A 25332-nucleotide genomic window follows, 5' to 3' on the forward strand; every position below is an offset into this window, starting at 1 on the left:
TTTAACTAGTACAGGCTCAGCTGAAGGCTGCTGAGTTGAACTCGGAGGAAAGACTCTTGATAAGAGCTGAACTGCTGGAGCTCCTGCTTAGTGGTGGCAGTCCAGTGCGCAGTTTTCTTCTCTCATATGCAGGACAGCAGAGGGAGGTGCCGCTACCATATTTGCTTGTCGGAGTGAGTGATGCATGAACAAGAGTAACGTATCTGGCTAAAATGCGTTTACACCTGAATTTTCATGATGATAATGATTATCTGGAGATACTCTGGATACTCAAGACTCTTTGACTCAGGAGTTTCTGAACATTTTACTGTCTCGCTTTTACAAAGTTAGTGCTGCTCCCAAGCTTATAGCCTGCAGTGTACGTCATGAGACACTGGCTGAAGTTACAAAGCTTAGTTCAGTCCAGCTGTTTAATAGGTCAGTGGTGAAGAGGCGTTCTGGCTCCACAGTCATGGCATGGTACCAGTTTAAGAACAGGCACTGTGGACATGTGCATGTGTTCTGTTAAAGACTATTCTGTTTAGTCTGTTTAGGGAAGCTCTGCAGTTTAAGTCATGAGGGATTCTTCCATAGCTCAGCAGATCCAAATACAGGGATGAGCAGTGGCTGGAATGAGAAGCGGAAATGAAACTGCACCTCTGAAATGTGTCTTTTTCCAAGTGGAAGTGGAAAGATGAAGTTAGGAGTGAGGAGATTTTTTTTTTTTTTATGTTCCTCCTCCTGATTTGAAATTGGGCCACTTTTATGGTCTTTTATGGGTCATAACGCCAGAAGAACAGAGTTTCCTCCACTTGTCTTTTACTAGTACAAGTTAATTACTAACCAACCGTGCCCTCATACCAGCGCCCCACCCCCCGGTCTCTCTCTTTCTGTGTCTCTCTGTGTAAATTGCATTTCACAAGGCTTGGCAGTTCCAGCAGCTCTACATGACTGTTGTTTAGATCTTTAAGTAGGTCAATATATCATTAGGAAACAGAAATGAGAGATGAGCAGAGCTTTTCATTCGGTTTCGTTCTGCCTCACTCTCTACTTTCTCTCTCACACTCTGTCCCTTTTTCTGTACTTTCACTGTCTGTCTCTCTGTTTCTCCTTCTGTTTTCTTTCTCTCCCTTTCTGACTTTCTCTTCTCCTGTCTTTCAATGTAGCACTGTCTGTATCTCTGTCTCTTCATCTGTCTCTCTCTGCTACTCACACTCTCTCTCTCTCTCTCTCTCTCTCTCTCTCTCTCTCTCTCTCTCTCTCTCTCTCTCTCTCTCTCTCTCTCTCTCTCTCCCTCTCTCCCTCTCTCCCTCTCCATACACCAGTAAGAGAATGAAAAAATGATTTGCTGTTCATTGCATTTAGGTTTTAAAGTACATATTTAAAAAGGTTAAAGTAGCTGATTGGCTGTCTTGCTTCCTAGCTGTTCATTTAAAGAAATGTCTACTTAAACAAAAGCATGTGTAGTCAGTCAAAACTGTGTGGAATTAAGGGAAAAATCATTTCTCTTAGCTAACGAGCTAAGCTAATTTCTCTTAGCTGCCCTCTAAACAGGCTTTTCTTGTGTTCATGAGTTCCATGATGTGTTTCAGTGAATGCATTAACAGGTGTTTTTTTTTTTTTTTTTTTTGTTTATTATTTTTTCATGTTTAAATTTGTTTTATTCATTTCAGCGCAACCCAGTGCAATGACTCTGGAAACTGACTGCATTCAGCTTAAATAATTATGATCATATCAAATAATTGTGATTTAGGCAATTATGTAATAACTGTGATGGGCCTGCTCATCAGTAAAGTTTAAATAAATTAATAAAATGTATTTATTTTTGTTTTTTTATTTTTAATGAAGTTATTTGTGTCATTCAAATTGCCATCTAATCACCGATTTATACAGAAGGTTGTTTATAGAGAGGCTGTTTCATATAAAACACCTTTTTCTTTTCATCCACCTGGACCCCCCCAAACCCCCACCCCCCCACATCCCCGACCCCGACTGCTCCTCAGTAGCAGTAGTGAGCCTCACCCCTCTGTATTATTGTCTTGAATCTTAATTGCATGGCTGTTTCCAGACATCTCACCTAAGCTACAATTACACCCCCCCCCAACACACAGGCCAGGTGAAGCTGCACTATGACTCAGAGTTGTGTAGATGTATCAGTCTAGCTGCACTGCTTCATTAGCCTCCTTCTCTCTTGCTCTCTCAAGCTCCCTCTAGTTGCATTTCTCTTGCTCTGCCCTTTCTTGCTTTTGTTCTTTCTCTCTTGCTCTTGCTCTTCTTTCACTTGTTCTTTCTTCCTGTCCCACATGTGCCCGTCTTTCTTTTTGTGTCTTGCTATAATCCTTCTCTTTTCTCTAACTTTTTTTTGGCCTTTTTTCTCATGCTCTCTTGCATTCTTTGCATCTTTGTCTGTCTGTCTGTCTGTCTGTCTGTCTGTCTGTCTGTCTGTCTGTCTGTCTCTCTCTCTCTCTCTCTCTCTCTCTCTCTCTCTCTCTCTCTCTCTCTCTCTCTCTCTCTCTCTCTCTCTCTCTCTCTCTCTCTCTCTCTGACTTATCTCTCCTCTGATATATATGCAAACAAATAAATGAAAAATTCTCAGAAAGGAAAGAATTGTGTTTGTGTGAGTTTAAAAGGTGAGTGCAGTGCAGTGTGATAATAACTGAAATGATCCAAACATCAATGAGAAGAGTAATGCTGTAATACATTGTAAAGCTGTATGTTTTGCTGCAGTGAGGACAGTGGCTTGGTTTGATGTGTAATTCTGTTCGGCTGCTGCAGGAATAGGAGCTCCACGTCTGGAATAGAGCGCAGGAATCCGCTGTGACGCTGTAAAAGGGGCTTAGTCAACCCTCTAATTAACTTCTTTTATATATGTGGGTGCGGGTGTGTTAGTGTTTTGTCTATGTAAAGGCACTGCAGATCTGCTTGTGCCTTCATGTGTGCGTCTTGTTTATTTGTTTTTTTTGTTTGTTTTTTTGTTTTTTTTAATACAAGTACTAGAAGGACTATAAATTACTCAGTCCCACTCCAGCAGCCCACATTGGCTCTGCTCTTACATTTAACCATTTACACTTACATCTTCACACTTAAAATGATGTACTTAAAATGGTATACGCCAAACACACCCTTCCTCTTACTCCAAATGTAGTGGATCAATCAAAATGTGTGATGCCTGAATGTTGCTTCTTTAGTTTTGTGCTTTAGCTATGAGGCTGTTGTAGCTAATGAGTCATGAAAACTTGTACTGGGGCTGTACGATCCACAACTTCATAGACGTTCATAAAAAGTAGGCCTATATCTTGGCAGGAGGCCACATTAGTTAAACTTATGCTGTCAAACATTAGTTAAAATCTACTGTACACTGTCACTGACTTTCAAATTAGGTGACTGAAAGCTTGTTTTATACATGGCGTGACAGCAAAAGGGAACATGACTGATAAATGGTGCAGGATTTTCTTGCTTTTTGTGACATCCAGCTCATGGCAAACAGCAACAATTAGATTTAAAACTTGGAGCGTGGCGACCCCTTCCTTCATCGTTCGCTTGATGTGGATAGGCTTTGCTTGGCTTAGGTCTTGCTGACAGATTGCTATTAATTTATCAGGGTCAATAAGTAGTTTTTGAACACAGAATGGTACAACATGGTGTCCTACAAAGCTCTGTTTTAGGGCTGTTAGTGTTCTCCCTATATTAACAGCTCTTTCACTTTTTATGCTAATGATGCAAATTCATTGATACAGTTATACAGAATGGACAGTTGCATTAAAGACATAAAAAAACTGAAACCTTGTCCTGCTAAACTCTGATAATATAGATTACTATTGGGTCCTAGGTCCACTCAGGATACATTTGCAGACTTTAATGGTTGTCAGTACAACCAAAAGCTGCAGTTAAAGATCTTGGTGGAACATTGGATGTTAGTTCCTCATTTGTGTGCATATCAGTAACATTGCTTAGAAAGGATTGTATTACTTACGAAATGTATCCTAATTAGAGACATGCTCACCCTACAGAATGCTATGACTTTTAATTGCTAGATAAGACTTCTGTAATCTGGTTGCCCTGCTGTCTTTCTAAATGGTCTCCATATAGTTCAAAGTGCAGAAGCCTGTGTGCTCACTGGGAAGAATTTTGAGCACATTACTTTTGCCTTATTCAGTTTACAAACTTCAGCTCTATGAAGGTGTTGACCTTTAAAGCCAAGGTAGCCAAGGTGGCCTAGATTCAGCATATATTACTGATTTTGTTGAAATAAAATGTTCTAGCCTGTCAAGACCACTTCAATCAGCGGAGATAGGCTTACTGCAAACACCTAAGATCACTAACCGCTCAGGTGGTGTAAGATCATATAGAGATAAAAATAATCACGTTTATTGCAATATTAGTCAGAAATTTCATGATCTCCAAATCGTTCAGCCCTGTCTGCTTGCTGCCATTATAGTGTTGTCTGATCGTTGCAGCCTTGCTCTGCTCTCCGGAATCAAAGCTCATCTTGAATCAAACTGCATTGAGTAACGAATTGAAATCATAATTTAAATATGATTTTTTTTTGTGTGTAGTCCTAGCTTATACCCCACTTATACCCCACTAACGGTGTGCCATCGATATCAAGAGTTAATGAAGTCTGTTTCACATACTTATTTCACATTTGAAATTTTTGAATAATGTATGTAATTAATGCAGGCAGTTAGCCTGATGGTAACTAATGTACATAAGCTTCCATTACTTTTTGACTACACTAGCCTTGTAGCTGCAGTGTAAATCTGAAGAAACAAACTTCAGAAAACAGGTGCGTCTTGACTGATTGACTAAATTTAAAGTATGAGGAAAAACTGGGTAAATTTAGATTTTTACCAAACCACTGCTTTTTGAAAAGAAAGGCCCACCTAGCACAGTGCCAAGGTCAGTCCCCTTTAAAAAGCAGCCGGATTGAATCTTTCTCATTGGGAATGGGTTCTTATGTAACTGCTCTGACTGACAGCATCACAACAACTCTGCAGTAGCTCTCCAAACCTGGGAGGCGTGTGATAAGAGACTCGGCTCAGACATATCTACCAACAGCCTGTGAACGTTGTTCTCAAAGAACGTGCCCTCCTCGCACACCTAGACATAATTAGTCATTCTCTCATGAACACACACACACCAACACACACTTGTTAAACTTGGCTTCATCTTATGAGGGTACAGATCATAGCCTTGCCCTTCACCAGTTGTGTGTTGTATAAACGTTTTTTTGGTTTGAAATGGTTTATTTTTAAACTTAAAGAGCTGGATCAAGCCCAGTCTTGGACTAAATTGCAGTACATGTCCCACATTTCCATTGGAAATTATTTTAGTTCAGGCTTGGGTCTGATCTGGGTCTTTTATTTTCCCACAAATTTGAAATATACTTTAGTGCTGAGATGCTCAGTTGTCACTCTATTCTTCAGTAATCAGGACCCCCATAGAACCACCCCAGAGTAGGTATTATTTGGGTGGTGGATCATTTGCCGCACTGATGGGACACTGATGTGGTGGTTGTGTGTTAGTGTGTGTTGTCCTGGTACGAGTGGATCAGACAGGAGTTTTTAAACACTGTGTCCACTCTCTGTCCACTCTATTAGATACTCCTACCTTGTCAGTCCATCTTATAGATGTGAAGTCAGAGATGACGGCTCATCTGCTGCTGCACAGTTTGTGTTGGTCATCCTCTAGTCCTTCATCTGTGGTCACAGGATGGTGCAGGGGAGATATTTTGGACTGTTCTCAGGCCAGCAGTGACACTGACGTGTCTGCTCGTAATAGCACAACACACTAACACACCACCACCACCACTACCACATCAGTGTCACTTCAGTGCTGAGAATGGTCCACTGCACAAATGTGGTGCTGCACTGCTCTGTGGTGGTCCTGCTGTGGTCTTGACCATTTATAGAATAGGGTAAAAGGGGGCTAACAGAGTATGCAGAGAGACAGATGGACTACAGTCTGTGATTGTATAACTATCCATATATAAATTTCATCAATGCAGTAAGTGGAGCTTATAAAATAGACGAGTGTAGATACAAGGAGATGTACTTAATGAAGTGGCCAGTCCTGTGTGAGCATATATATGTAAAAACTGATGGTCTGACTTGTTGCTTGCCTCAGTTTAAACCTTATGTCTTTGTTAGAACTGTAAAAGATGATGATTTGAATCACTCGCTGAGCCTTTTTGCTGTAGTGTTTTGCACTGGTCTACCCGACATTTTTATACATGCTCTGGCAGGAGAATAACAGTGAAATGAGATGTTTGTCTGACAGAAGAAACCACAGTTGCTGACAAAAGGGGTTAAACACAAAACAAATGACAAAAGTTAGGCTCAAATTACATCTTATAATCAAATATGCACTGCTGACCAAAATCCATTTTTCTAAGATGGAGCAATTTCTTCTGCCTGTATTTAATTAGGCTTAAGCAAGGTTTATGATTGCAATACAGGTACCTGAGCTACAGGTCTCTCCTCCTTTTCACATAGCTTCTTTTCAAAGTATTTCTCAGTGCTCATCTGTCAAGTAAATATTCTATGACTCAGTGGTGTAACTGCAACTAGGCATTCTTCCAAACTAACAGAAAGCAAATTCAGCCAGAGCAACTTTGCTGGTGTTCATAGACCTGCTGAAGTTAAATTGAAATTTGATTTACAGTACTTATCAGAATTTTGGAACCACTTAATAATTGCTGTTATTTCATTTAATAATAACTTGAGGAATTTAGACTAACATTATATAAGCTGGACTCCAGAAGCAATTAAGATCTGTCACTCAGTGTTTCAAATTTGGGAAGTCCAAAAGTGATAATGCATAATAAATAATGTACAGTAATTATGTACAGTATTTTCAGTAATGACTTCAGTCTCTGTGTGTCTTTCTGTCTTATTTAAGTTTGCTTCTTGTAGAGGATGAGACTAAAATCAACTAAATGTAAGTTGACCTGGGGTGTTCAAACACTTGCACACAACTATATCATCAACAAATTGGTGCTATATTATTTAAAAAATGACTCAAATTCTGCAGATTATTTTTTCTTTTTATTTGCAATGTCCAATAATAAGAAAAACATGATAATTTTTTTCTGCATAACAAAGGGCTTGCAGGTTTCTTTCAACATAATAATAATAATAAAGATATGCATGTATAAAGATACAAGCTATCTTATACTGCTTATTTATGTAGCTGAAGAACACATTTTAAACAAACCCTAAAAACACAACCTTTCCTCTTCTACTTACAAGCACAAATGTGTTTTGACAAAGTTTAGAATCCAAACCTAAGTAGAATTTTTCCATTTATTTCAATAACTACAAGTGAGAAGTCATTTATGTTGTATTACAACATGAATTTGTTATTACTGGCAATAGCTCCAACCTCTATAGGCTAAATTGGCTTTTGTTGGCCAGACCCACAGCAGGAAACCTTAGGCAGTCTGTCTGTCATCAGACATGGTTTTCATTGGCTCCATTATTGAAGTAGAGACAACAAACCCAGACAGGTATGTTTACAGTAGTCCTTGAAAAAAAACACACAGGGTTATTTTCTCAGCTGAGGCGTATGATCATATCAGTTGTAGTCTTGAATCATCACCTCCTAACTCTGCTCCTAGAATGCACAGTGCAGATAGAGAGTCTGGCATGGGCTCAGATGTATTAGTGTATTTAAATGGCCTCTTTCACATTCAGATGCTGTGTTAAGTGCTCTAGTTGAAGCAGGAGGGGGAAATGAGGTGCTTATCCTGGAGCCATTTGTACTTAAGTGATTCTGCAGCCCCTCCCGGCAAGCAGTTAGAAACGGAGACTGCTCTGGTCACAGGAATGTATGTACCGTTACTGTAGGCTTACATGAAATGCTTATGGACATGCCGAGGCAAGTTGGACCCAGAGACGTTAGACCTGTGACCGGTAGGAGAAGCAGCTTTCAAACACAACAAATCCTGTCTTAATGGACTGTTCACAGAATACACTCTCACTCTCACTCTTATACTCACACTCACTCTCACACTCACTCTCACACTCACTCTCACACTCACTCTCACACTCTTAGCAGTATTGTGTTGATTTGCGTTTTAGGCCTGTCCACCCCAGGTTGAGTTGAGATTTGGAGATATTGGGATATACATGAGCTTGATCTCTTGACCAGATCTGTTTTTGTCAGACTGTCACATTTGCTCGCTTATCCACATTGGTTGCTGTAGTAATAGCCGTAGTAGTAATGCTGCAAACCTGATGACAATAACTAGCTTGTTTCCTAAATGGCTGTTAAAAGGTTCTACGCTGCATCTTAGTCATAACATTCATATCAGTCATATCATTTCCTTGTCACACATTCCTGTGCTGCATCCCAAATGATGGAAAAAGAAAACTTCATGAAATCACACATCTAGAAATCTAATTTGAATGATTTGAAACTGCTTACAAATGTGGCTGAATGACTGGCAAAAGTCAGATTGCATGTGGCATTTTTTCTGTTCATACTGAAGAATAGCTCAAATAAACAAACAGTATGTCCCTCTGCCATCTAAACATATTATAGCACCAGTCAGAAGTTTGTTTGTGTAAGATTTGAATGTCAAAATGAATCCTTTGTTCGTAGGCAGAGATTAGTGTGCTTTCACATCTACCTTGCTCTGTGTGAATGTTTCAGACTTTTTCTTTAGTTTGAATTGTTTCAACAGGTGTTCACACATGCAATCTGACTTTTGCATGTGGTAAACTAAATCACACATCTGGAAGTCTAATTTGAATCAGATTTGAAACTGCTTACAAATGTGGCTGAATTAGACTGGAAAAATGCCACATGCAATCTTTTTCCCTCTGCTCTCGTGTGCGGTCTAAAGGAACGAGCCATGGTTGGGCATAAAATGCGAGTCATTTCTAAATGAACCCTGGTTTCACTTGCTGCTGGTGGAAACCATTTTTGTGATCATCTGCACCAAACTAGGGAACTCGGAGCATGCTCTTCTACTTTTTCTAGCAGCACATCAGCTCTGTACTGTCCACATAATCTGCTTGTTTTGATGTCTGACTCTTCACAGATACTCATATTGTTCCAGCACCATGAGCTACTGCTAATAACAGCAGACGAGCAATGAAATTATATTGAAGCAATAGATTTTGGCACATGGATTGAAGAGCATATTGCATTAGCGTCCTGATAGGTTACTTGGTTATTGGTTCAAATTGACAAACCAGACATGAAGATGCAGATATCAAGTAAGAGTTATTGTTATTACTTTGATTGTGATACACAGACGTCAGACATCTCTGTTTTTGTGCAAAGTAGAGGATTTTGGCTCAAATGGTGGCAATTGTAAAAGCAGCATAGTGTTTGCAGCCGTGCTAAGTTCCTGACTGATAAACACTCCCATGTATAATTTGGTACACTTTAGCCATTGCACTGTGAAGCCAAATGAAAACAAACAAACATTGTCACAAAAATCAAAAGTCTGGTTTGGACTTCTAATCTGGCTAAATTAAATAATGTAATATCAAAACTGCCTCTCTGTATCAGTACTGTTTCTGATGCACACCCCCACCCCACCCCCCACCAGTAAGCAGTGGCAGGTTGGACTCTGTAGGAGTGGTAAGATCCCTGCCTCCTGACTTACCTTCTCCCTCTCATTACACACACTTTTCTCACGCCAGCCAGGCACCACTCCCCTCCTCCCCACTGTCTCCTATCAGCTCTCTCTCTCCTCTCTTCCTCTGTCACTCACTCTTACCTCACACTTGTTGATGTAATGATTCTGCAGTCTTCGCTTTGCCAGCCTGTATATCTAACAGCGCCACTTCATTCTAGCATTCGATCTCTCATGCCATGCTTTTCTTTGCCTCTGTCGGGCTCATGTGTTGGTCATTTTCCTCCACTTTCAGTCTTCCCTTTTTCCCACACTCACCGCACACTCTGTCAGCACTGCTTTAGCCAAGGCTTGGTTGATATCCAGTACTGCCGAATGTCGCAATATTTTTATCATGTCAGTATTTAATCACTTCAGCCACTATAATAACGTATAAATGAGCACAGCTGGAACAAAGATAAGGCTTGGAATTGCAAACAGCCCTGCGCAGCTGCTGCAGCCCTGAAACTTATCTTGTGTCCAGCTTAGTTCTGTACTTCGGTGAAGTACGTATTTAGGGTTGTCATGACTGCTCAACAGTCTCTTAAATAAGTGAAAATGATTTTTAAAAATAAATTTAAATATGCTTTTTTGAAGAACTGGTAGTAATTAGTTGTTAGTTGCATGATGAGATGGCAGCTTCGCACACACCTGTTTACATACATCTGTTGCTGCATTTTAACATATTGTTAAATTCCCATTGTAATTTTCAAAGTTTCTGCTTAATGTAATTGAGATGCAAACAGTCATTCAGAGTAGTTTAATGTGAAATGATTCATTATGGAGAAACTTACTGACTCAGATTTCTTCACAGCGGTGGTGGGAGTGAGCCAGGGGTCTCAATATTTGTTTTATTTAACATCCAAAACCAGCAGTGAACTTGCACATCATCAGAGTTTCTGTATGTAATGTTGATGATAATTCATTTAAAATATCACTTTCTTTGGGAACTTTTTTGCCTTGCAGCACCCTGCATATATATTTTTTTATATTGTAAAACAGGATGTTATAATACAATGTCTCTAGACTTTTAGTGAGGTCCTTAGCAGTACAGAAACTCTCACCCAAGGATTTGTCTACGGAAGCGAGCACTTTGCTTGAAGAAAAAAAACCCCACTGAAATGTAATTTCCTCTTCTCCTAGATATGATCTGTCACCTTTATGTAGTTGTTATGCAGCCATTACAGCAATTGAGAGTGCTGCTGCTGGAATTTGAGCATATTTTTGGTGACGATCCATTGGAGACTGCTGCCTTCCTGTGTTTTGGTTGGAGAGAGCCTTTAGCGCAGCTGTTTCCAGTGCAATAAAACTAGTCTATCAGTGGCTACAACCAATTGCATTACCTCAGTGTTCTCTTTACGGAATATGGGTTGGTTTGAGGGCACTGGATCAATTCGCGTGTAATCTCCAGCGTTTGATATGCTGGTCAAAGGTAGCAGGGTATAAAGAGAGAAATAAAGCTGTGGTTTATGTGGTTGTGTAGTGATGGATCAGCCCAGGTCAGATTATTTTAAGGCTGCTTTGCATACACCTGTGAGCTCCATACTACTGTGAGTTATCCTCACTCTGCGGGTTAGGGGACTGATGAGGGTGGGGGTGTGAGACACGTTGGGTACATAGTCTGACTTATTTAAACCCTGCCTGCCAGGCGAGTTTAACATTTCAAGTATAGCCGGCTCATTATTGAGGGTCTGTATCTGATCTGACATGAGAGCTGCATGTGCAGATGGGGGCTCAATGACTGCCAGACCAGTGACAATTTTCACTAGGGTTGTTCAAATAATCAGATATCTTCACTTTGAACTCAAGATTAGGAATAGGAACATTTGTGACTGTCTGACTATCTGAAAACACTTGTTTTGTAAAGGCCAGCTCATAGGGCTAGGAATCCATCCCAAAAAAAAAAAATTGATTCTAGGCATATGGGAATTGGTAGTGAACCCAAAACTTTGGACCCACACGGTCTAGACAGCCTGTCTGAAAAATCCATCCTTCCACAACACATTGAAAGTCCAGTTGTGTTTTACTTGAGACAAAATGGAAAACAGAAAATAGAAAAAAATTGGTGTACATTCAAGCAACATCGACAGTGCTAAGCATTTACCAGCCTGAAGGAGCTGACGGAATAGAATCAGTTACAGGTTAGCCAGCCATTGTTAGTAAGCAAAGATAATTTAGCTAGTGTTAGCTCTTCACATTTCCTTGCTATGGTCAAATGTAATTAGTTTTTCCGCATTGCTTCAAAACCACAACAGATTCCATAATAACCACCTAGTAGCACTGGAGAAACCACCTAGGAACACCTTAGAAACCACCTGAAATACCATAGCAACCGCTTACTAACCACCTGAGATTCCAAACTGCCAACTGGTTAGCAACATCTTATATTATTTTCTGGAGGGAAGAGCCTGCGTATCTCGCTTAAGCGATTCCCAGTTGGTTGCTAAGGTATTGCCAAATATTTGCTATGGTAGGCTATACCTTAGCAACCAACTGGGAATCGATTAAGTGAGAAATGCACTATTTTATATACTATTTATGTATCCAAATATTTGCCTTAATGTGACAATGATCTGATGTTTTTAGAGATCTATTCGTGAGCCACTTAGGCAGTGTTCACATTACTAGCCTCAATGCTCAGTGTAGATTTATTTGCTCAGATCAAGACTTTCTTTCTTGATGGTTCACATTTGAGTTGGTGAGTGACTCGTCATGAATGTGACCAAACTTGAGACCTGTAATAACCTGCATGGGCGCTTAAACCTCAATAACATCACGTGAATGAATGGCCTGCATCATTAATAAATACAGTAACTAGCAGAACAAGCAGTAGTTGCGAAGCTAATTTGTTCTCATCAGCTCTCATGAGTGGTTTGACAACGACAAGCATGCAAATTGTTTCAGGGCTTAAGATCGTCCACATTAATGACAGATAGAGATCTGAGGGATCTGCAGTGAGAAGCCCAGTGCTGAGACATGGATGACCTCCTCCCTAATCCTGCTCCATTGTCAGCTGATCAGCCAGCTCATTACAATAATGCAATTAGCCCCATTCTTCGGGTGGTAATAGCTCTGGGATATGACACTTTTTATCCCACGTGCCCCTCTACTAGCATTGTCCCTGCACTTTTCTATTGTCTTTTTGTCTCAGTAACCTGGCTTTCTCCTCCTCTGTCTGATGTGAGTTTCAAAGGGAATTGAGTTAGGTTCCCTTTATTAGATTTCGACTTGGTTACATCTTATGGTCCTGGTTGAGTCTCTAAGCTAAGCAGCAGGGCGGTAGTGTATATTGCACTTTGGCTTCCAACCCACAAATCTGCTTAATCCAAAGTCCTTCTAATTTCTTGCTAAATGAGGTATTGCATTACCTGGTTATTACAGAGGGGCAACTGTTATCTCTGTTATCTTGAGTTATTGCTGTGCTCTCAATGAGGTGTTTGTTTAAACATGCTTCCTGGCTCCTTTATCCTCTTCCTTCAGCCTGTGGTTGCAGTCTCAGCCGGAGGGAAGAGCTTGCAGACACGCAGCTGGACGAATTACGCTATTAATTATAAAATGGCAGTTAAAGGCAGGAAAGTGTTGTCCCAGGACTAGTACTGTGGACAAATGTCTCTCTGTCTGTCTCTCTGTCTGTCTCTCTGTCTGTCTTGTTTTCGTCACTCTGTCTCTCTGTCTGTCTGTCTTGTTTTCGTCACCCTGTCTCTCTGTCTGTCTGTCTTGTTTTCGTCACCCTGTCTCTCTGTCTGTCTGTCTTGTTTTCGTCACTCTGTCTCTCTGTCTGTCTGTCTTGTTTTCGTCACTGTCTCTCTGTCTGTCTGTCTTGTTCTCGTCACTCTGTCTCTCTGTCTTGTTTTCGTCACTCTGTCTGTGTCTGTCTGTCTGTCTGTCTTGTTCTCGCCACTGTCTGTCTTGTTTTCCTCACTCTGTCTGTCTGTCTGTCTTTTTGTCACTCTGTCTGCCTGTCTGTCTTGTTTTTGTCTGTCTTGTTCTCGCCACTGTCTGTCTTGTTCTCGCCACTGTCTGTCTTGTTTTCGTCACTCTGTCTGTCTGTCTGTCTTTTCGTCACTGTTGTTCATGGACCTCTTTGAAAGTGGTCAGTCTTACTGTTTTACTGGATGTGTGTGTTCAGGAAGGAAACACTTGTTGCCTGTGTGCGTTTACTACTGTTAACACACAGCCAACGACTTCCTCCCTTCGGATCACTCATGGCACTGCCCCTGACTCTGTCCTGCTCACTCTGTCCTGCTCTCTCTCTCACTCTGTCTGTCTGTCTGTCTGTCTGTCTGTCTGTCTGTCTGTCTGTCTGTCTGGTCTAATCTAATCTAATCTAATATTTGTCTGCCCTGTATAAGGTATAAAATAAATTCACATGCCATTCCAAGCTTGTGAATACTCTAGTGTACCTTCTTATTTCATACTGCATATCACTGTTGGGTAAAAAAAAATCAATAAATTACAGGACAACTTTTAATGGAAGTTTAAGGTCCCATGTCATGGAAAACTGAATATTTGATGTGTTATACAAACATTCTGTGTCACAATAACCATTGCATTTGCATATATTCACCCTGTTCAGTTTACAACATGTTAGGCCTGCTAATTAACACTGAATTTTTAAGGAGTGTTTTAGCCTGGACTGCTTTTTGAGTGAGGCACAAAACAGGACAGCCATATGAAAATGAAATGCAGCTGTCTTTGGTTTATTAATCCACACACATTGTATATGAGGACCTCAGAAAAAAGAAATGCTAGACAAAATGTAGGATATGGGACTTTTTAATATAACAAGATCTAATTTCAAGTAATGTTGGGCCATTTTGAATTGTCCATTCATCATGAGATCTTTATTAGAATGCCTTTTGCATTAAAATAAATATTTAGCTGCTTTGTAACAGCAGGCATTTTCATATTGTGTGATTTTTTTTTTTTTTTAAAGGAAAGAGTCTTGCTGTGATCATGTGAAAGAGCCTTGCTGTGATGACTTCTTGTTTAATTCTTAGTGACTTTTTTCTTTCACTCTTTTCTTTCACTCTTCTCACTTCTCTCTCACTGCTAGCAGTGTTTGTTAGAGTTTTGTTAGAGTTTTTGTTGCTGTTCTGAGACTTTTCGGCCACTGCGATTCCAGAACGTTCTAGGGTGGCCTGCGGAGTAGAGCCTGGGGGGGGCCAGGGAGGGTGGGGGCTCGAAAGATGAGTTTGTTGTGCTTTTAGAGCGGGATCTGGCCTGTGCTTTCCCTGTCTCTCTGCCAGCAATCCAACAACACACATACAGATGGAGATGGGGAGAGGGCTGGAAAAACAGAGCGAATGAAACCACACGCAGGCAGAGACAGAGATCAGGTCTTGCATACAGATTTCTCCAGCTCTGCATAGTCACGGTTAATGAAACTCTCTGGGTGGCATTAAGGACAATAGGGCTCTAGATTCTAGTTACATAAGCTTTTCCTATTACATACTCTACGCCCTGTCGGACAATATGAATGACTAACATATGCATTCACCATCCATTTACTATAAACAGATTGTGCTTACAAATGCTGGCTATTTATGCTTACAGTTCACTTTGTTAGAAACACCTGCCTTTGTCAGTGCACCTTATTGGAGTAGAGTTAGAAGCTACAGCTCCTCTCTTGCTTTCAGCAGTTTCTTTGACTCTGCATTGGTGATCAGTATCTGACCACAGGATATTTTTAGTTGGTGGTCTGTTCTCAGCCCACCACAGGACCTCTATTATCTGAATATTTTTGCTTGATGGACTGTTCTCAACCCAGCAGTAACACTGTGCCTTATACACCTATACCAGCAGCTGTGATGAAAACAGACCATCATCCAAATAATATCTGGTTAGTGATGGTCCTGTGGTCATGAGGGTATCTGATAAATTATGCAGGAACAGGCTACAGTCAGTAATTATAAACCTGAAAAGTAGGTAGGTATTAAATATGGTACCATATTAAGGTAACTGGTAATGGAGTATATGGGCTCCACCTACCTTATCCATCCACTATTGTCCTGTAGATATAAAGATTCTGCAGTTGATACAAATATAGCTTTACAGTTACAAACTGTAGCTTAGTTTCGCCACAATTTGGCAACCATGCTCCACCCTGTCGCAAGGGGACGATCATAGGACCACTGCCCTTAACCAGATATGGTTTGGGTAGTGGGCCAATCTGCGCACAGCGGTGAAACTGACTTGATAGCAACACTGAGAGTGATCCACCACCGAAAAATATCCAATACCTGAACTATGGGCAGAAACTGGCCACTGATGAAGTGCTAGAGCCGGGGTCTTTAATTAAAATTCAGTAAGGTCCAGTTATAGAATTTCCTCAAGCAAACGTCTGGAACATCATAATATCTAACCTGCATCATGATTCAGTGCCATTAACTGTTTACCAAAGTAGCCTAGTAGGTGTATCAACATCTTATACAGTCAACAACTGAATGTCAAATCAAATAAAGTACAATTCTGTGATATTTCAACATTTTCTTCTCCCCTCGTCCCTCCCCTGTTTGTGTGACACTCCCTCAAGTCTCTGTGCACATCGTAATGCACAGATCTGATTGGCTGAGTAGCATTACATGTCATGCTTACAACACATGCGATTGGTCTGTGAGTTTCTCGGGCTGCTAAAGCTGCTGTAAAGGCTAGAAAAGGCCTTTTAACGCCGATTAAAAAAAGGCCACCCCATCGAAATTAAAGAATTCTCTGTAATTTATCGGTTGTAGGTTCTGGTCCACATAGGACAGTGTCTGGGTCTGGACTTGGACCGTGGTCCACCTATTGGTGACCTCCAGGAGGATAACTAATGCAGACTGTTGACAGTCAGTCTGTACACCTCCAAGGCAAACCTACAATTTAGATGTTTCTAATATAGTGGCCAGTCAGTTTCTAAAGCTGTTTGTAGTCTTATTTATGAGTAGAGCTCTGTGTTGGGGTGTACTGCTGGAAAATGTCTGTACCTTCACCCCCAGCTATGGCCCACAAGAATTGACAGATGAGGATTGATGCTCCATGCACAAATCCCAAGGCACAGCCATTAAACCACATTTACCAGACCTTTAGCGGCTGATTAATAGAGCCTGCTGGGTGAAGTGAAGCAGGTGTAGTATAAATCTGAGGCCAAATTATTGGACTGAGAAGGAGGCATTCACCAGTCTCCCACAGTCTAGCCACAAATATAGAGATCTTTTACTTAACATTAGAGCTGTATGATATATCATTAATTATTGCAACAAAATTGGCCTTTTCAGGGCTCATATTTAGTGTTTGGCGATATGGCAAAAATATATCATGATACATCAAGACATTTTTCCGATACAAGATTATACATTATGAATTTTTTTTTTCTTCTTCTTTTTTTTTCTTTCTTTTTTTTTTTTGGAGGATTGCCTGAAAACAGGCATCGCTAGATGCAGGATCGTCCAGCATTCATTCCCATTTAAAAATGAATGCAATTTACAGGCAGAGGCTCCGTCCTGCTGGTTATGGCTTCTTTTTCCATCTCTACGATGTACCCAAGAAAAACTACATGGGACAGTGGCTCAGTAGCATTTAGTGGCAATGGCTGATAGACACTACATAGCATTTAATTCGTCACACCAATTGCTCTTGACTTGCGCTGTCAGTGTTTGTTTGTTATTTATTTATATATATTTTTTGAGCCTGTACTGTGGTGTGTTGCACTTTTGGTTTGCTAACTAAGCTGGCATTAGCTTAATGCTAGCTAAAATGCTACAGCCCCAAACACCACGGAACAGATTTGGTTTTTATCTCTGTTGCTCCAACATCAGTCCCTCGACTTTGCTGTCTCAGACATGACTTTTTATCATCTACACAGCCCCGTAGCTGGAATTAAGCCTTTACTGTGCTGTGTTCCACTATTTGGGTCTGTAATCTACTCACTAAACTAATGTTAGGTCAGCCAATAGGCTACACACTTAAGCAACACAGGTTTCATTTCACCTTTCTGTCACTCCAACACGAGTCACTTGACTACACTCCCTCAGATTTGAGTCTTTATCATCGAAAGTTGTGTCTGTGTTTAAATTATCCAGAAGACAACTTGTTCTTTGGTGGGCTGAGCTGCTATCATGCTAATGCTAACCAATTAGCAATACTGTTTAACATTTGCAAATTGATGTTGGATAGATTTTTTTTTTTTTACATTTGTGTGATGTGTTGGAAATCATGTACTGTATTCATTCTTTCTGTGACCGTTTTGGAGAACTGAAATTTGTATTTGACTGATTTTGAAATGCAGGATTAGCCTTTGCGCACTAGTGAGGAGGTCCATTTTGCAAAAAGTGACCCACAGCACATGGTGAACAAACTAACTACTGAACATTCATAATACACAAACTGCAATTTTCTCCTTTTTCTCAGATTTTCTCCAATTTGTCCATTTAAAAAATATTTTTAAACAAATCTTTGCTTCTTTTTACTTTTTTTTTAATTCCTTCTTCCTTTTCCATTCTTCTAGAAACTGCTACTCCTGTTCTATAAACTGACCTGACTCCCGTTATCCTGTTTAATTGTATACAATTTATGTAAATGATCATTTAACTATTTATTTCAATATTTATTTTCAGCTCAAAATACATGCTGGAACCTATGTAGACTAAATCAGGTGATAGTTTCACATTTATTTCATTTACTCATTTATTTAATTTCTGCTTGTGTCTGTTTTTCTCTGTTCTTTGTCTTCACTGATTACTGAAAAACATGCTTTAAACATACGTTATATAAGTTTGTCTACCAAAGCCCAGCTAACAGGGAAGGTAGGCTACTCATACAGTTAGAGAGATAAACTACAGCATAATGTACAATGATTTCTTACTTTTGTTTCATGAACCTTTGCCATTAAGATTTTAGTGAACAGGGAATTTTGTCGTGCTCGTTGTAGTACGAGTAGATAAACCAATACGACTTGGAATTAGGCTGAGACACAAGTAAGCAATGTTGGAAGTGGTCCAAATAAACAACCAGTTATGAGGTTTGCAATTTATGAACCTAGTCTGTTAATTACGCTCAAACATTAAACTCAATTTTCATAGCTATGTTGTACATTTAGCCTTAGCTTTTCTGAGGTCAGCTGAGAGCCAGTCGTGGCTGATTGTCGTCTTATCACTGTTTCCACTCTAAATCTCTTCTGAAAATGTTGACGACCTCGGTGTCCTCATGTTGGTTCTGATCATGATGTGTTGATCTTTAGTTGAAGGCTTGAGGCAATGGTGGACTTAAGTGATAACTAAGCAGTGATTGCAGGGATGAGACAATAGATAGAGTAATTGGTGTCCTCCTAGCTGGTTACGGCTGATAATATTCTAAGATTGATGGGGGGGGGGCAGATAATGACAGCAGTTATTGTTAGTGTTCAAATAAGTCACATAAGTTGTTCAGTTATTGATAAGTCTCCTTGCAGTATGATTATTTTGCACCTCTGTTTTACACATTGTAGGAGCTGAGTAGAGCAACAATATTGTTCAGGATCTTTTTACCTTTGCATTTTATTTTTCCCTCAACATTTTCCTCTTTTTTTTTTTTTCCCCCCCAAGCTGTAACACCTGCATGACTCACAAGACATTTGACAGTGTGATCAAAGGATGTCAGACAGCATAACCTTTTTATCTGAAATCAAATCCGTACTTGGTAGCCCTTAGGAAACTTTCCCTTTTCTCTTACTGATAGAAGCTCCAAGCACTTTCTTGCTCTCACGCATGCTTAGGGAGCTACATAGCTGTTCCCTTGTTTTTTAGTGCAGTTCTACAGCATGCTAAAAAACATGCTGACTGGACAAAATCTTCAATTCAAAACTCTTTTAGGCTTGCACATTTGCCATCGTCCTATTGCCATCTATAGTGCAAAAAAAGGCCTGTTTGCTCTCTTCCTGTGCAGGAGGTGAAGCGTTTTTCTCCCACTTTCTTGTATTTTTTTCTTATATAGGTCAGCAGCTGTTACAGAGAGAGAGGGGGGGGGGTGGAAGCAGAGAGAGCAAGACAAAGAGAGAGAGTAGGAAGATGAAGAAAAAGCAGCCAAGGAAAACATTTTCTTTGCAGTGTGGGCTGCAAGGCAATGGCTGAAGCAGAACTGCTGTGCTTCACTCAGATCACAACTTCTTTTTGCTTATGCTGGCCTGATGGACAAAATTTGATATTGCTTATAGTGTCAGTAAAAGGGGGAAAAAAAACACAATAGCTCTTTGTCAACTCGCTCCATTTTACTTGCAGTGGGTTATTTTGCTTGGCCGAAGGTTACGGGAATACTCTGTGGGGTAATTTGCAAACGCAGACGTTGTTACACTGGATGCTTTTCTGCCAGTGGTTTAATTCCTCTGGCCCTGCTGGAATTTCCATAGGGGCGTATGGACAAGTTGCACAAATGTCGACGATCAATAAATGCTGAACTGAAACCATGCAGAATTTCCTGTTGGTGGTTGAAATTCAAGACTGATGAATATGTTATGAAGGTTAACCTAAAGGAATAATTAAATCATATTTCCACAGTTTTCCTCGTGGGCAGCCATTTAATTGATTCACAAAGTTTGCTTCTTTAGTTTTGCTCTGGAGCCTTGAGGCTAATGTAGCTAACAAGTAATGGAACCTTGTGCTCCACCAGTTGGCAATTTCATCTCTAAATCACCACCGCAGTTTGCCTCAAGTGTGTTTAATAAACCTTTTTTTTGGTTGACACAGCAGACATCATTATTGTAGGGAAAACCTTTCCTGAGCTTCCATTATATAATTTCTGCCGTTAATATCAAAATGCCAGAGGGTGCCATAGGGTGTGTCCTTGATGAATGGGGATGAAGTGAGCTAGACAGCTAAAAGAAAATTGTCCAGGACCTTTCTTTAATTTTGGAAAGAAAAAGCTCCCAAGTCATTAAATAGAGAACTTGTTTCTTTCCGTTTTTGTACATAAAACGGATTTTGGGCTGTAGGATGCTAGCATTGCTACTGAGTGCTGATTGGTTGACATTGCTGCTTCTGAGTGCTGATTGGTTGGCATTACTGCCATTGTGTGCTGAATGGTTGGCGAGCTGAGCAGCTAATTGGGTGAGTGAAGCAGTTTGTGCTTACTGATGTCACAAGTGTGCATAAGTCACAGGGAACCCATTCATTTTGGACTTGCTTGGAAGTGCCCTCTAGCATTTGTCAAACCTGGAAGACAGAGTGCCAGTCCTCCTTACCTAAAATTCTCTGACAGTTCAGCAGCAGCAGTTTACAAATAAGAATGTAGAGGGCTCATCGCTCCTCTGGTGGGGTCTACATTAAAAATGGACCACTGACACCTGCTGCTTCAATATAGTAAGGATTTAAAAAAGGTAAAAATCTATGAGCAGCAGAGAGAACATGCTGGGCGAGCGCCAGGGTGACTTGCCCCAGTCTGGGGTTGACTGAAGGGCCTACAGGCGGCGGGGGGGCTGGGGCTGAGGGTTGGCTGCTGTGGGGTTGGTGTGGGTCAGCCTTTTGTTTGGACAGAGGAAATTGCAGTGCAAACAGATGCCTCACGTCCACAGTCACTGGCGCACTGCAGTCTAGCTCTGAATCAGCCGCTTCACTGAAACGCATCGGCAAACAAGACGGGGTCACACACATGCATAGTGCACTGCAGTCAGATGTGTTATTTTTTCCCCTTTCTAAATTTCCAGTTATGCAATTTATACTGAAATTTCTGTCCCCGTGTTACTGGAGAAATGCATCAGTGTAATGCGCAGAATAATAGGCACAAACGCTGGGAGCACTACAGGAATTTCAATTTGATTTTAGCTCTAATTTCCTGACAGATTGTTCCAAGATTGAGGTAACAAATTGCTCTGTGGAAGGCTGGTTAGGCCTCACATTTGGAGCACATTATTTTGTATCTCACGATCTTAAAGCAAAGATCTTGGAAGTAATGGAGGCTTCACTTAGTGTTGTGCAAGCAACATGCCTGAATCATCACGTTAGCCTAAAAGCCAGTATATGCTTGTTAAGTGATCTCACAGACTTGTTTGTGGTTTCTGGGCAGGGCAGGTGGTGAGAAAGGGGCAACATCAACCTGAATTCCATGAGCATGTATTTAACCTTATGACTTATTTTTCAGAAGCTACACTCATACAGATAAAGGTGCTTAAAAGATTTCTTTGACGGTGCCATTGCAGAACCACCTTTGGTTCTCTAAAAACCTTTCTGTTGATTATTCTGTAAAGGTGGTCCACAATTTTAATCTGTTCGTAAATTTATAGCATAAATATGGACCGTCTGGGGGTCCCTGATGACTGATTTGAGACACACTGCTGTAAAGAACTTTTGTAAAGGAATGAACATTTTTATAATAATTTAATGGTTAAATATCTGTAATTTTCTTTCTAGAATCATATATCCAAACCAAGAACAGCTTATGAACATTTGATGTTTTTAGAGTGTCTGTGTAATTTGGTGACTGCTGTGAAATTAATATGTAAGGGATTGTATGAGGTTAATCTCCAGCATATTGCAAGCAGCCTTATGAAGGGTGAAGAAACCAACATAGTGTTAAGAGTTTTCTCCAAGGCATCCAAAAATGCTCGCAGTAAGATTTGAACCCCAGTCTCCAGCATAGCATAATCACTAGAAACTCATGAGTTATAACTTTTTTTTTTTCCGCCAATAACAAACTTACAATATTTTGACTTATTATATTTTGACTGCTGTCCAAAATATCCCCATTATGGAATGTGACGCTCTCTTACAGGTATTATCTGTGCTGCGTTGTTGAGATTTCTGGTGCTGTAGTGGTCAGGTCAGAGATACTGTCATGAAATCTCCACAAGTGTTCGGTACTGCACCAGAGGGGGTGCTAGAGCAACAAAGCTTGTGGAACCTGAGCCAACTCACGGAGCCTTGCTGAGACAGATGTTGAAGAATGGCCGTATAAATCACTCAATTATAAAACAGTTATTATACTTGCTGAACAAAAGGGCACTTAAAGTCTGGCAACTATATGCGCATGACTGGTTGATCTGCTGTATGTTCTGTAACCACATCTGGAAAACTCACTCCATCATTTAAGATGTACAAAATTCCTGAATAGTGTAAGCAGCTGTAGATATTTGAGTGCTGAGGCAGGTCAGTGAAATATTTATGTATTTATCCGTGTTTGTGTTTGTTTGTTGTAGGTCACCAAAGTCAGACGTCACAGTGCCCCCCCAACGAGTTTGAGTGTCGAGGGACAGACGTGTGTATTCACCTGAGCAAAGTGTGTGACGGCATCTCGGACTGCATGGACGGACGGGACGAAGGACATCACTGTCTTGGTACCTCTCTCGCTCTCCCCTCTTTCTCTCTCTGTCTCTCTCTCTGTTCTCTTTGTTCTCTGTCCCTCTCATGTACGCAGACATGTGCTCTCTCTTGTTCACGTGTGCCTTTCTCTCTCTTTCTTTTTCTTTCTTTCTATCTGTGTCTCTATCTGTCTTCTGTATTTATCTATCTTTCCTCTATCTTTGCTTTCTGTCTCTCATATGAATATCTCGCTCTCTCTCGCTTTCTTACCCCCCCCCCCCCCCCCCCCCCCCCCCCAGACAGACCGTGGCCAGAGGGGTATCTTTTTTTCTCTCTTGCTCAGACACTAATTTATTTGGAAATTACCTTGAACTTTGGGTTCATTGCCCTTACTGCTCCCCCCAACAAACACCTCCATCAGCTGCTTTAATGAGCTGCCTGCTTTATCCCCACCTGTTGGTCGCTCAGCCTCTCTGGACCTTCACTGCGTCCCCCACTGGACACGTCCATTCCCTCCAGCAAGACCAGACTCCAATCAAATCCCCAGTATTAATTGGAGTCAGGGACGGTTCATTGCATCCCCTTGAGTTTTATTGCTTTGCTGCTGAAAAGGAGCCTCCAGGCTGCTCCGGCTCACAATAAATGTCTGCTGTCACTGGCTCTGCTTAGACCCAGTGCACTTTCTCTTCTGTTTCTTCACACTTCTGTTGAGGATGTTTCACATCTTTCAAACCAAAGTTTTCCAATCTGATAGAACGCAAATGCTGGAAGCACAAAATGTGGTGAGCAATGTTTGGTTCTAATGTTGAACTTATTGTCTGGACTTCTGGAGGGATTAGTGAAATGTATTTATTTATTTATTTTTTATTTTTTATTGGATTTTGATTAGATCATTAACTGGTGTAGATCTTAGACTTATTGCATTTGGCCCAAGTCATTATGAGCACATTTCTTTGTCATTTGCACAGTGAGGTAATTGTGGTCTGAGAATCAAGAATGAATGACTTGTTACTTAAGGGCCATTTTGACTGCAAATTAAATGAATGAATGTCGGTTTCTGACTTTTGAACAGTACTGCAAGTAGCATCAGGATCAGTGGGCTTGTTCTAAAACCTAGACTGGTGCCCGGCTGTCTAAGTTTCATTCTGTATGCATGTTCTTATGCATGTTGTGTTTCTTTATTGATTTGTAATCTGTTGCAGTCAATAAATATTGTACCTGCGCTATTGGAACTGGTAGATTTATTACTCACATGATTATCAGCCAGTTCATTCTTCTTATTTTGGCTGGTCTGAGTGGCAGTTCTGTGATGTAAATTCACTTGGTGTTTATTTGAATGCTGCTGCCAGGCCTACACCAGAAATTGTAGCCTACTTTTTTAGTGATAGTAAGTTGGTTCTTTCTTTTGATTGAGCAATTTATTTGATTCACATTTATTTAAGTAGCTTAAGTAGGCTTAGATTTTTTTTTTCTTTGCACCATCTAAGAGGAAATAAAAAAGTTGTGTAAATAGGCAGAAACTGGGTTTAGCCTAGCAATTAATTCTAGTCAGTTTTCTAGTGGGTAAATGTAGCCAAAGTGACATCAAACTTTATGAGCATATCTTTATGTAGACATATTCAATGATTTTAGCTAGATAGATCTACTCCTAAGTACTGTTAGAACAATAATTCTCGACCCTCCCTTTTCAAAATAATATAAATCTGGCGTGAAGGATGTGCGGGTGATATGTGATATTAACTGTGTTCTCCCTTGATAATTTGACATGCAGCGATCTCCAGAAGTGCCTTGGGTCGTGCGTCGGCCGCTTAAGCTGTTCTGGTACGTTACCGCCCACACCACGTGTGTGTGATCGAGTGCCCAGAGCTCATGTTTGTGTCCAAAGTCCTGCGCTATTCTGGCTCAGCCTGCCACCCACTAGCTGGAACACGGTGCTCTATGCATCAAAGCAAGCAAGGCACAGAAATCCAAGTCAAATAAAGAAAATGCTGTGATGATGAAACAGTTATAGGAATCTCAATTCTGGTTGTTTGAAGGGCTGTTAAAAGGTACACTAGGTGAAGTTTAACTGTGGTGTAACTGTTGGTCACAGCAGCACATGGCTTGAGAACACAAGTCAGTACAGAAATTGGCTTGAGTGAGTGGATACACTTTTATTCACTTAGAATATCAACAAAACATGCAATTTGACTTACTCAAGCTTTTGCGTAAGTCTGTATGTAGATAGGGTTGACATAAGTGGTGTTGCAGCCCTTGTTTACTGACTTTGACCACTGTGTCATGTACATGTACTCAGTACTTTCACTCTGGTTCATAAGTTGACCTTTTGTACCTCTTGGTTACCACTTACAGTCTCCCCAATACGGACCCCTTTTTCAGACACACCCTTAAACTCCTGATGACTGTTTCTGCGTGTCTGATTTCATGAGAAAGCTGACTATTTCACAAGTGCAGCTCTGTTTGGCCAAACAAACTTGAGGG

The 25332-nt window shown here is 40.6% G+C and overlaps 1 protein-coding gene across 2 annotated transcripts in view; it reads left to right on the forward strand.

Annotated features, from left to right (window-relative positions):
* lrp1ab (low density lipoprotein receptor-related protein 1Ab) overlaps window positions 1-25332 on the forward strand; it is a 189255-nt gene that overhangs the window by 32148 nt on the left and 131775 nt on the right. For both annotated transcript variants that reach the window (XM_037540882.1, XM_017694300.2), the window contains exon 3: window positions 22749-22886. In XM_037540882.1, the coding sequence (XP_037396779.1) occupies window positions 22749-22886 (138 nt within the window). The remainder of the gene's footprint in view (window positions 1-22748; window positions 22887-25332) is intronic.

The sequence above is a fragment of the Pygocentrus nattereri genome, chromosome 9 (assembly GCF_015220715.1).
Source record: "Pygocentrus nattereri isolate fPygNat1 chromosome 9, fPygNat1.pri, whole genome shotgun sequence".
Taxonomy (NCBI): domain Eukaryota; kingdom Metazoa; phylum Chordata; class Actinopteri; order Characiformes; family Serrasalmidae; genus Pygocentrus; species Pygocentrus nattereri.